The sequence below is a fragment of the Mus caroli genome, chromosome 6 (genome assembly GCF_900094665.2).
Source record: "Mus caroli chromosome 6, CAROLI_EIJ_v1.1, whole genome shotgun sequence".
Taxonomy (NCBI): domain Eukaryota; kingdom Metazoa; phylum Chordata; class Mammalia; order Rodentia; family Muridae; genus Mus; species Mus caroli.
In genome coordinates, this window is record NC_034575.1 from 42023240 (window position 1) to 42036527 (window position 13288).

At 40.0% G+C, this 13288-nt stretch overlaps 1 protein-coding gene across 1 annotated transcript in view; it reads right to left on the reverse strand.

The window, feature by feature from the left end:
• Positions 1 to 13288, reverse strand: part of Ezh2 (enhancer of zeste 2 polycomb repressive complex 2 subunit) — a 63047-nt gene that overhangs the window by 23985 nt on the left and 25774 nt on the right. The window contains exon 4 of the mRNA XM_029478205.1: positions 2063 to 2179. Coding sequence (XP_029334065.1) covers positions 2063 to 2179 — 117 coding nt within the window. The remainder of the gene's footprint in view (positions 1 to 2062; positions 2180 to 13288) is intronic.

The window sequence follows — 13288 nt, forward strand, 5'->3', positions numbered from 1 at the left end:
AGAGAGAGAGAGAGAGAGAGAGAGAGAGAGAGAGAAAGAAAGAAAGAAAGAAAGAAAGAAAGAAAGAAAGAAAGAAAGAAAGAAAGGAAGAAAGGAAGAAAGGAAGAAAGACAGACAGAAGGGAAAAGAGAGAAAAAGAAAGGAAGAAAGAAAGAAAAGTTAAAACCAGATATATTCTAATTTTTAAACTAGACTTTAAGCATTTATTTAAAACTTGAAGGCCCGAGAGATGGCTCAGCAGGTAAAGACCATGCTTGACAACCAGAACTCAATCCCTGGGACCCATGTGGTAGGCAGAGAACTAACTCCCCACATGCTGACCCCCTATACATTTGTCATGATAAACACAAATACATACATACTTGTGTGTGTGTGTGTGTGTGTGTGTGTGTGTGTGTGTGTGTGTGTGTGTAATTACGTAGGACACATACACATAAAACTTAAAACTTAAGCCCTCGGTGTGAGACTTAAATGTGATACACTTGCCCAGCATTCTGAGCATTGAGTTTAATTCCTGGTACCACACAAAAAAAGTTAATGAGATAACTAAAACCAGTATTTTCCATGAGTACTTGTCTTTATCCAGATCTGTAGAGAAAACTATAACTACACTTAATCTAAGAAAGAAAACTGCTGCAGGTTACATGAGACCTCAAGTTTAAGACACTCTGATTGCAGATACTAAATTGGAAGGTACCTTAATAGAACTGATGATATGTGGCTTATCCAAATAAACTACAAATACTCATCAACAAAGAGTTTTTAAAAACTTTATTTGGTGATCTAATAATTAAAATATTCAATACAATAAAAATCTAGGGATACTCTGGAGATCTGAATGAGAAACGCCCTCCCTAGGTTTCTGTATTTGAACACTTGGTTCCTAGTTGGTAGCACTGTTTAGAAGGTTTAGCAAGTACAACCTTGCTTGAGGAAGTGTGTCACTGGATAACGTTTTAAGATTCCATGGCTCACTCCACTTCCAGTCAGCATCCCCAACTCCCCACTCTGTTTAGTGATTCAGTTACGATGGGATTCTTAGCTTCATGCTCCTCCAGCCACCACGCCTCTGGCTGCCATGGTAATTCTTATCCCCCTGGAACCATAAGCCCAAATAAACTCTTCCTTCTATAAATTGCCTTGGTCTTGGTGATTTATCACAGCAAGGGGGGAAAAAACTGATACTAATATAAAAGACTATCAATGGTCTTGTCATTCTATGCCAAAAGGATTTATACTTGTAAAATCAAAATACTCTACAGCAACAGAAACTATTTCAGTAATTTGGTGAACAAGTCATACATCAAAGCTGATTATGCTAGTGAACAAGACAAGCAAATCTACATCAAAGCGTGACAACCAGCTGGGAAAGGCCAATCAAAGAAAATGTAGAGAGACTAGAATATCTGAGAACACAAAGGACAAAAACCAATCATCTAAGGAAGAAAACTATACAGCCAAGTACATGACAGTAACGATACAAAAGACTAGACGGTCCTGAAGCATGTGTCCAAAACCTAAGTTAGGGCAGGCTTAATCGAAAAAGCCCTTGAACAAGGCATTGGTTAAATGCTTTAGAAAAGTTTTAGGACGTTAACTCTGAAAAACAGAACATAATGGCAAAGACTCGCTGGAAGACAAAGACAACATTTCAAGTAGTACAAGCCTCAGATCAGACTATGATAACAATCAACAGGAAAGGACACACTGGAAAAAGCCATGAAACACACAGGTGGCCATCAGGCAACTAAGAAATAGGAAGATTAAATGATTTCAAAACATCACTAGTCAACAAATTTTGAGTTTGTTATCAGAAATTTAAAGAAAGAAACAAACAAATATTGAGACAAAAGCAAAGTGTGAGTAATAAAGGGGAAATGTAGAGTTTAGCATATATAATGTTCAGGTTCAGAGTATACATATGTGACTGCTATGGGTTCAATTTATTCTGTTCTATTTTTATTAGTTAAAGATCATCAGCACATATCTGAGGTGTTTTTGAGACAGCCATGGAGGCTGACATTTGAGAGCAGAACAAGCAAAGGCTACATTACTTACATACCATAAAATTCTGTTGTAAAGGCGACCAAGAATACATTATAGGCACCGAGGCGACTGCATTCAGGGTCTTTAACGGGATGACTTGTGCTGGAAAATCCAAGTCACTGGTGACTGAACACTAAAACAGAACACAAATAAGTAAAAACTTCCTCTTACAAATCAAAAGATCAACCTTTGATCCCAAAAGATCAAGCTATGGTTGTCATCATACTGTGAACAGATGCTGTAACTCTGAATATAATTTTTATGATGCAAAGGTTCATAAAATCCAAAAAGAATCATCTTTTCTCTAAGGTGTCTCCTTAGACATTCTCCATCTTTTGTAAGCTTTTAATCCCCTCCAGCCTTTCTCATACTTACCATTAACAGTTAAAATCAAAAACTATATTCATATTAGCCTCAGAAATCTGATCTGCAGCACGTTTTCTCTAAACACTTGAGTTTATTTTTAATTCTGATCACTCAAGCACATAGATTAGAATATATTATATATACCAAATGTGTCCTAAGATTATGAATTGCATTGACCTTATTTCTTTGTTTGGTGAGATGAGGTCCTGTTATTGAATTTAATCTGTAGACCAGGATTGTCCTCAAATTCACAATTCTCCTGCCTCAGCCTAAAAGATGCTATGAATGCTAAGATAACAGGCAGATATCACTATGGTATATCTAAACCTTATCTTTTCTCTTGCTTTTTAAAAATGTCATATTTTATATATTATCAAATAATGGATTAAGAGTAACAGATGAGTTTCAATCGCAAAAACATTTTAATCAGCTTTATAAAATCTAACTGTTCACATGTAAGGCGCTACATTAAGCACAGTAAATGTTTTATCATAGTTATTATGACTCTAGTTGAAGGCACTTACCCCACTTTGCAATGAAAAACCTACAGTAAAGAAAGGACAAGGAGTTTGCTCAAGATCATACATGGAGTATACACAGCAAGTCTGATTCTGCTCACTGCTCTGACCCACTGCCATGATACTTCATCTCTATAACACACCTTCTATCCCTTAAAATTCATTTTGTATTATTTATCATAATAATGATTTAATGTTAAATTTCTGGGGCATCAAAAAGAGACAGAATTTGACCTCCACCAACAGACAGAACTGTGTTTATTAATGCATATATCGAGGAACAACTTCTCTCTAGAGGAAGAAACTGAGGGGCCTGCCAGGGAGCAAAGGTAGCTGTGGGCTATGAGGCTTGATTGAGGAAATTGCTGTAGCCTTGGTCACTCCTGTAATCTCTCCTTCCTGAAACTGTTAGCCCAAGGCAAGACAGACTACCCAACTATAATCTCACAGGAATTCTGTCTCACAACTGAGGCACTCTATCAGACTTCACAGCACACTATTCTTCCTGTATCACAGAGGAAAAAACTGCTAATTACACTGTGACATAATGCCTTCTTACCACAGTGACTTAAACAAAAAAATGTTGGTTAAAAATTGTTAACATTTTTGCAATTTCGATTCTAATATGGTAAAAATCCGTGCCCTAATAACCACATTGCTTTCTATCCTGGTGAGGAATCCAGCTTAAAAGAGTTCTATTCTCAAATGTCAAGCCTCCATGGCTGTCTCAAAAATACCTCAGATATGTACTGATGATCTTTAACTAATAAAAATAGAACAAAATAAATTGAACTCATGGCAGTCACATTTGTACACACGATATACAGAGTCAGTGTCTGAGATTTATGTAGGGTGTTTTCAAGTCAGCAAGAGTGGGACTGGATGAGGTGAGATTACTCGCACACAGGCTACATAAGCCTACATGTGTACTCATGTGTACCTCATGTTTAGAGCCTTCAGTTCTACATAGCTGCTCGGGAACTCTGACCATCACAGTGCACACTGCACACAAAGATGACTCCTTCCTAACAGAAGTGAAAGTGACAGACAAAGTAGTTCCAAAGAACTAAGATAGTGATGTCTACTTATGTGTTTTCCAAAAAGGCAAAGGAAAAATAACAATACCAAAAGCTCAAAGTCAAGTAAATAAGGTGTGAATGGCTTATTAATGTCCTCTTTCCTAACCGGCGTCACTCACAGATCCTCATCCCCCCATTTGCTAATCCAATAACTACAGAAACTAACATTTATTGATCACATGCTGTGTTCCAATCACCACGCTAAGTAACTGCAGATATTCATAACCCTAAGTAGTTCTTGTAATCACCTTATGATACAATTTTAACATCACAATCCACAAACGGGACCAGGGGCCAGAAATTAAATCTTCCTAGTAAGAAGTAAACTCAGAAGGTAGGACTAAAAACGAAGTCTAATTGTAACATCCAAGAACTTCCTCAATTTACTGTGCTTTAGTTCTTGCTCTCAGAAGCTCACGGGAAAGATTCACTATAGAGCCTATAGTATCTGCTATGTGGAATGTGACCACACCCAGTAAGGTCACAGGGGTATCACCAACAATTCTCCTCACTCTATCCCTAGCACATCTTCCTTCCCTTCAACCTGACTAGGTAAATTTAAGTATGAAATGATTTTAATTACTCAATAAAGCATCACATATTATCCAATAATCTTAAATATAAAACAATTTTCATTTCTTAAAAAAAGTTATTAACTTTTGTTTTATATTTGGTGGGAATAAATTAATTCTACATAGAAGCTGTCTTTATAGCTTAGAGAGACAGACTGGTTCTCCAACCCTGACTTACCTGTGTTAGCACATGAATCCAAGGTCATGTGTAAGTCAGACAGAAAATATTCTTTTCAACTACTAGTTAAGGGGATAACTGATTTGCAGAAAACTTTCTGGCTATACTAATGTAAGCTGGAAACTCACAGAAGCACAGAAAACAGGAAGGCACGGGCTATAGCACAAATGACACCCCCTGTCTAACATCTCCTCCCCATTTCTGATACCCACCACTTTAAAGTTCTGAGTCATCCACAAGTCACCAAGGGATAAAACACAAGCTCTGTAAGGGGAAGAGCAGCTGAGGTGAACGGTAGGATTTTTACCTTTCTACCTCAAAACAATATTCAGCAGTGTCTTAAAACATATGTTTGTGGTGTCAACAGATTATGTTTGTGGCAGAAAGTTCAGTTCCTTCCAAGCTCTGAGGACACCTATGTGGAGAATGAAGCTGAGCTCTCTGCAGCACCTCTGGATCCTACCCCACACAGTCTCTAGCCATGCTACAACCATACCGTCCTCACTCGTGAAATGATACTGAAATGCCACAGCATTTGCAGGTAAAACAAGTTAGGAATGCTATGTGTTGACTTACAGAAAATTATACAAAACTCCCAGTTACTTAGCAACTTTACTTCCTTTGAACGTGTTTCGCTCTCAACTCTTTAAATACTTATATCGCTCAAAACAGTGCAAAAGCTGTTGTTGACCTCAAGAGTCACCAGAGCATTTTTGCCTGCTCAGTTATACCTCTAGGAGGCCTACTTTAGCAACTTAAATTTCTAATTCTAACTCCAATTTCAGGATCACACAAGACATTATTACAGATAATTCAACAGTGGTAAAGAAAAACAAGTTACCAAGGATGGCACACTGTCAGAAAACACAGCTAAATGGTAAGTAGCCAGCTTCCTCTGAGGTCGGGGACTTACACCAACTAGCTGGTACAATAGGCAACTGTGTGGCTGGAGAGGAAGCCAAGCCAAAAATAGTAGTTGTAGGAGTGCACAACCAAACTGAGGCTCTTGGCAGAAGACTGACTGGTTCCAAGTAAAAACTGTGTTATGGAAAATCGTAGAGGGAGAGCAGGGGAATGGCCTGCAGGGAAGGGAGAAAAATTAACACACCCTACTATGTGCCAAGCACCATGTTAGAGACTTTACCAAAGTTGACTTTAAAATTCTCTACTACCTTATGAGGTAAATATTCCCCATTTTAGGCAGGACATCCCAAAGGACAATAGTAACAGCCACTCCACCTCTGAATGACCCTTAGCATGAAGGCAGTTAAACCCAGCTGCAAAAAAGTCCACGGGAGTTATATCACACCAGCTACTGTACTGGGTGGTGTGATCGATCATACATTCTTGAATACTCACTGGCTCATTCAGTTAGTTCATACTCAGACACCATGAACTGTCATTATTTTCAAACATACTCCTATTTCCTATTTCTCCATATGAGAACAAAGAAGAAGCAGAAAGCCATAGCCCGGGAAGAGAATGTGAGTGAAAGGCATCAGCTACTCTCAACCCAGGGAGGCCACCAGCCCAGGAGAGAGTGAAGAGGAGACATCAGCTATCGTCAACCTCAAAGGGAAGCTGAAGATTACTTCCAAGACTACCTTAATTTTTCTTCAGGACTTAAGGAAAGAAAGGGAAAACAAAGTCCAAGTTTTTAATTAGCTAGGCCTTATGGTAAGGGCAATATACATATTTAAATTCAAGACCGCTTTCTGGTGAAGCAAGAAGGAAAAAAAAGGAATGAGTTAAGCAGCATGTATTGAGGAAGCTCAACAGCAAACATGGCTTGATAACCAGTTGGAAGGGCAGAGGAAGAAGACTGAAGGGGACATTCTTGAGAAAAAGTATCTCTCAAACAAGAGGGTCAGAAATAAAAACAAAAATGGGCCTAACATCTTCAGGCAAGTATTTAATGAAACCTAGGGAATAAACAGTAGTCTATTCCAGATTATAAACTGCTTCCATTTTTGATATTATACATTTATGTCAAAAAGCCATTGCATACTGGAGTCTCCCTTGTAACAAAAGGAAATTATCTTGGATTTCACTTTCATCTAATATCACTCTTACACTTCTTCCTAGCAGAAATGTACAAGCATTTCTCTGTGTGTGTGTGTGTGTGTGTGTGTGTGTGTGTGTGTGTGTGTATGCATGCTGAGGGAGGGGAGTATTTTTGTTGTTTTTTGCTTTGAGATAGAGTCTCTCTGTGTAGCCTTGGCTGGCAGGGAATTTTCTATTGAGACCAGCCTATATAAAGGACATGGAAGAAGGAAACGTGTTCTCTGCCTGCTTGCCCTGGATCTTGAGTCCTTCACTGGCATCAGAGCATACTTCTTCGGGATTCAGGCGTACACTAATGACCAGCTAAAACATCAGGCTTCAATGACTTAACAACTTCTAGATTCTTGTACCTTCCATTTGTAGATAGCCATTGTTGGAATAGCTGGACCACAGCCTGGAAAACATTCTAATAAATCTCCTGGATGGATGTAACCATCCATCCATTCATCCATCCATCGAGTTCTAGAGAACTCTGACAGATTTTGGTACCAGAAGTGGTTCTAGAGCAACAAAAATATAAGGATGAAACTTTAAGTATCTTTCTAAAATAGGCATCTCACTTTGTCAATACTAGTTACTGAAGCCTTTCATGTAAGCTCAGAGAGTCCTGAATGATGAAAGCCCATTATGTGTACTATTTTACAAATTAAGGAGACAAATACATTTGATTATCCTGATTCACCAAATGTGAGAGGCAATGGATTTGGTGACTCTGTATATAAAACTTTGGACAATTTTGTGGAAAAATAAGGAAAAGGATGACACTGGTCAGTTGACCTTAGCATCACTAGATAAACTGACAATGGGAAAGAATGAGCTTCACGATAAAATTAATCAACTTCTATCATCTCAGAATTTAGTGAATTCACCAATGAACTCAACAATAAAAATAAAACTGACCAACTGTAGGTTTAGTCTAAAGCAGTAGCTTTCAGCCTGTGGATCGTAACTCCTTTGGGGGGGGGGGTCACATATCAGATACATACCATATCAGATATTTACATTACAATTCATAACAGCAGCACAATTACACTTATGACTTAGCAATGCAATAATTTTATAGTTAGGGTTTACCACAACATGAGGAAGTATATTAAGAGCTGCAGTTTTAGGAAGGTTGAGAACCACTGACAAAGGTTTCTAAGTATGCCCTGGAAGAGATCTTCTCTCTAGCAGCCATAGAGCTCAAGTTACAGAAAAATCAAACCAAAGCCCCCATTATAAGACTGAATAAATTACAAATAAAATTCAAATCCCAGCCTCAGAGGGTGTTAAAATTAAGGGCATTACTGGTAAAGAATAGGATCCTATACTTGATATGCAGATATGTAGGAGGACCCTATTGAAGCTGAGAACACTGAACCCTCAGATTCTCAAGAGTATGCTGTGTGACACCTAATCCTCCTGGGAAGTCCCAGAAGACATGACCTTCACCAGTCCTGTAAGACCAAAAATGGTGAGGGGTACCAGCCCATTTGAAGAGCTTTGTTGTAGCCCTTTTCCTTGTGTCAGACCTAGGGTCTGAAGCACTGCTGTTCAGTTGAATGAATTTAATTCAGTGGGTCTAATTGGGCCCTGAGGTAGCATGGGGCCAAGTAGCAGCACTGAATCAACAAAGACAATGTGACTGTAGTTATGGTTTGGGTAGCACAGATAAAACTATGTCCATAATGACCTAACTTTTAATAGGTAACACAGAAAATCTGATTTTTATGGTGGTATGATTCGTATGGACCTTTGGTACTGGCTAATCAATCATATTATGTCCAGGCATGAAACATTTTAGGAAACCTATTGTATTTTTGTTTGATCTATGTAAGCAGAAAAATTCTCTAATAACTAATAAAGCCTATAATTGGATCATGGCAAAAGGAAATCAGCCCATAAGCCAATTTCTAGACTTGAGCCAGTTTGCCAAACCAGAACGCCTTGAATGAGGGGACTGCCAGGTTCCCCTGAAGAAAGACCTTGATAAAATACCCAAAAGTTTCACTCTTAACTGTTCTCAAGTCCTCTCCCAGAGGGCCCTACAGCCTTTTACAAGGTTAACTGTACACTGGAGGAAAGGAAACAATCAGACTTCCCAGGATCTATTGGATACTGGTTATGAATTGACACTGGTTCCAAGAGACCCCAAGAAGCATTATAGCCTTCCAATTAAGTGGGGCCCTATGAAGGTCAGGTGATTAATGGAGTTTTGGCTGAAGTCCGACTCACAGTAGGTACAGTACATCCCCTGAACTCATCCTTTGGTTATTTCCCCAGTCCCAGATGTATAATTGAAATAGATATTCTTAGATGTTGGCAGGATGCCCACACTGGTTCCCTGACCTATGTAGTGAGGGCTATTGTGGTTAGAAAGGGTAAATGGAAGTCTTTTAGAGTTGCCTCTGCCAGAGAGAACAGCTAATCAAAAACAGTATCATATCCCTGGAAGAACTGCAGAAATTAGTACCACCATCAAGGACTTGAAAAGAAACAGAAGTAGTGGTTCCCACCACAATTCCCTCTAACTCTCCTATCTGGCCAGTGCAGAAGACAGGCAGACATGAAGAATGACAGTTGACTATCTAAAACTACATCAGGTAGTAACTCTGATTGTGCTGCTGTACCAACGTCCTTATTTGAGCAGATTAACAAATTCCTGGTATATGGCATACAGCTATTGATCTAACAATTAACTTTCTCAGTACCTGTCTGTCCATAAGGCCCACCAGAAGCAATCAGCTTTCAGTTGGCAAGGCCAGCAGTATACCTTTACAGTTTTCCTTGAGGGAATCTATCACCTCTCCAGCCCTGAGTCATAACTTACTTCTAAGGGATCTTAATCGTCTGTCTCTTTTGCAGAGTATCATATGGTTCACTAAATTGGCAACATTATGCTGACTGGACCAAATGAGCAGGAAGTAGCAACCACTTTGGACTTGTTGCTAACACATGTGAATCAAAGAATGGGAAATAAATCCAGCCAAAATTCAAAGGCCTTCTACCTCAGTGAAATACTTAGGAGTCCACTCTTATGGGACATAAAGAGATATTCTAAGATGAAGAATAAGTTATTGTATCTGGCCCCTTCCACCACCAAGAAAGAAGCACAATGTTTAGTGAGCCTATATGAATTCTGGAGACACTAGTGTGTTAGTCCAGCCTATATACCAAGTGACTCAGAAAACTGCTAGCTTTGAGTGGGGCCTGGAACAGGAAAAGGCTCTTTAACAGGTCCAGGCCGCTGTGCGCAGACTACACTACCATTTGGACCATATGATCTAGCAGAGCTGATGATACTTTGAGGTGTCAGTGGCAAATAGGGATGCTGTTTGGAAAATTGGCAGGCCTCTATAGATGAATCACAGAAGACACTTTGGAGCAAGGGTCTACCATCATCTGAAAGACAAGTATCCTCTCTTTGAGAGCTCTTGGACTGCTTGGGCTTTAGTGGAAATCGAACATTTGACAATGTGACACCAAGTTACAATACTACCCAAGCTGCCCATCATGAGCTAGGTATTATCTTACTGACCATACCATGAAATAGAACATGCACAGTAGCAATCCATTATCCAACAGAAGCGGTATACATATGATCAGGCCTGAGCAGGTCCTGAAAGCACAAACAAGTTACCCAAGAAGTTGTTCAAATGCCTAAGGTTTCTATCCCTGTTACAATGCCACCTGCTCCCAAACATACATGTATATATAGCCTCATATGACTAACTGACTAAGAGAAGAAAAGACTAGGGCCTACTTTACTGATGTTCTGCATATTGTGCAAGCACCAACCAGAAGTGGACAGTTGCAGCATGACAACTTCTGGAACAACCCTGAAAGTCACCAGTGAAAGGAAATCTTCACTAAGGCAGAACTTCAGGCAGTACACATGGTGTTTTGAACAGGAGAAATGGTCAGATGTGTGATTGTTCACTGATTCATGGTTTGTAGACATTGAATTGGTTGAACAGTCAGGGACTTGGAAAAACCATGATTAAAAGATTAGTAAGAAAAACATCTGGGGACTAAGTATGTAGACAGATTTCTCCAAATGGGTGAAGAATGTGAAGATACTTGGTGCCCCATGTAAATACTCATCAAAAGTTGACTTCAGCTGGAGGAGCTCAATAATCAAGTGGATAAAGCCTCTTTTCCTAGCCATCTCTGTCACTACCCAATGGACACATAAAAAAAAGAGGCCATGGTGGCAGAGATGGGGATGATACGTGAGCTTGAAAACACAGACTGCCATTCACCAAGAGTGAACTGGCTATAGCTGCTGCTAAGTGCCAGATCTGCAACCAATACTGAGGCCCAGATATGGAACTGTACCCTGAGATAACAGTTAACAACCTGGTAGCAGACTGACTACATTGAACCACATCTTCCATAGAAATATAACACTTTGTCCCTAATGGAATACTTATACTGGTTGTGAATTTGGCTTTCCTGTGCGTAATGCTTCTTCCAAAACTATCATCTGTGGACTTAACAGAATGCTATAGCCACCATCTTGGTATTTCATACAGTATTGAATCTGACCAAGGAACTCATGTCATACCTGCGAAGTAGAACAGTGGGCCTAAGATCATAGAATCCACTAGTCTTACCATGTTCCCTACTATCCTGAAGCAGTTGGCTCAAAAGAAAGATGTAATGGTCTTATGAAAACAGTTACAACACTAATTAATTGTCAGCACCCTTGGAAGGCTGGGGCAGGTGTTCTCTAGAAGATGCTATATGCTTTGAATCAGCATCCAATATATGGTACATCTCCCAGAGCAAGGATCCCTGTGTCTAGAAACCAAGGAGTGGAAAAGGGAATAGTTCCACTCACTATCATGCCTAGTGACCCACTAGGAAAATGTTTGCTTCTTGTTCCCATGACCTTAAATTCTGCTGGTCTAGGAATTCTGGTTTCAGAGAGGGGAACATTCTTGCCAAGAGCCACAACAAACATCCCATTGGAAGCTCAGATGTCCCCTAGGCCTCTTTGAATTTAGGCCTCTTTGAGCTTCTGATGCCCTTAAACCAACAGGTTAAGAAAGGAGTAACAGTGTCAGGAGGGGTTACTGATTCAGACTAAAAAGAAGAAATTGGGTTGCTTCTCCACGACAGAGGTAAGGAGGAGTATGTCTGGAGAGCAGGAGAGATCCTTCAGGGCATCTCTTGGAGTTACTACACTCTCTTGGTGTTAACACTGACTGTGGTTAAAGTCAATGGAAAAACCCACTAAGGTGCTTTCTGAATATGGAGGAAACACAGAATGGGTAACAGAGAAAGGTAATTATAAATACCAGCTAAGTGGCAGCCTGACCACTTAGCCACCAACCAGGCCCAGATCCAGGGCTTTGAGTTAACCAAGCCCAACATCTACACCATCTCTGAACTGCCAGAGAGAATGAAGGGACTGGTGAAGTGGTAATTTCTGTCTTTGTTGGAGACTCAAATGTGTCCAATGATATTTTTCTTAAAGCTGTCTTATGAGGGAGGATGTTTTGCTAAGAACAGACATGTGGTATTTTTCTGGAAGCTGTCTGGTGAAATGGCATATGATATTTTGTTGGAGTGGGCATTTGAGAGGACACATGTTTTAGAAAGAGTATAAATATAACCCAACAGACAGTGGACAACACTCTGGCATTGGTTCTCCTTGCTGGTCTTCCTTGGGCTTCCCAGACACTGGTCTTTGCTGATGATGCTATTGCATTGGTGCGCCTTGCTTTCTTCCATGATCTTCACTTGTTGTGCTTCATAGAGACAAGTGTACCAAAGAACTTCTGGTGGTGTTCTGGCTGCTTCTTGTAGCTTCGGCAGACTCATGCCATTTGGCAGAGCCTGGTGGTTTCTTCTGGATTGAGCCACTGGTTGATGTGCATTTGATGTTTCTCTAGTGAACTTGTCTGTAGACAACGAAGATTGGAATAGTCCCAAGAAACTGTTCCAAACAGGTCCATGTACCCCTTGTCCTATTAGCCATTTTCCTCCTCTACCTTTGGTCGGTGGGCTATAAATTTTTATATTTAAAAAATAAAAGCCTTTAGGCTGATCCTACAGATCCAAAGCTCCAGGATCTCCATGACACAGGACAAAACCAAGATATCTAAGAGAGGTCCTGATGAGAATCCAGTATTCACAATATAGCAGAAGCCAAACACCTTGAACCAGACCAATGGCTCATTGCAATGAACATTTGCAAGTAAAGATGGGTAGGCAAAAGGGTATACTGTGTGACACACTTTGATATACTACAGTTTCCCTATTTTTTTCCTTTTGGTGAGGATGTTACAAAGACGGAAGGGATAGGAAGATGGGTGGGTTTTTGCTTTTTTTTTTTTTTTCTGAGACAGGGTTTCTCTGTGTAGCCCTGGCACTCACTTTAATCCCAGCACTCAGGAGGCAGAGGCAGGTGAATTTCTGAGTTCGAGGCCAGCCTGGTCTACAGAGTGAGTTCCAGGACAGCCAGGGCTACACAGA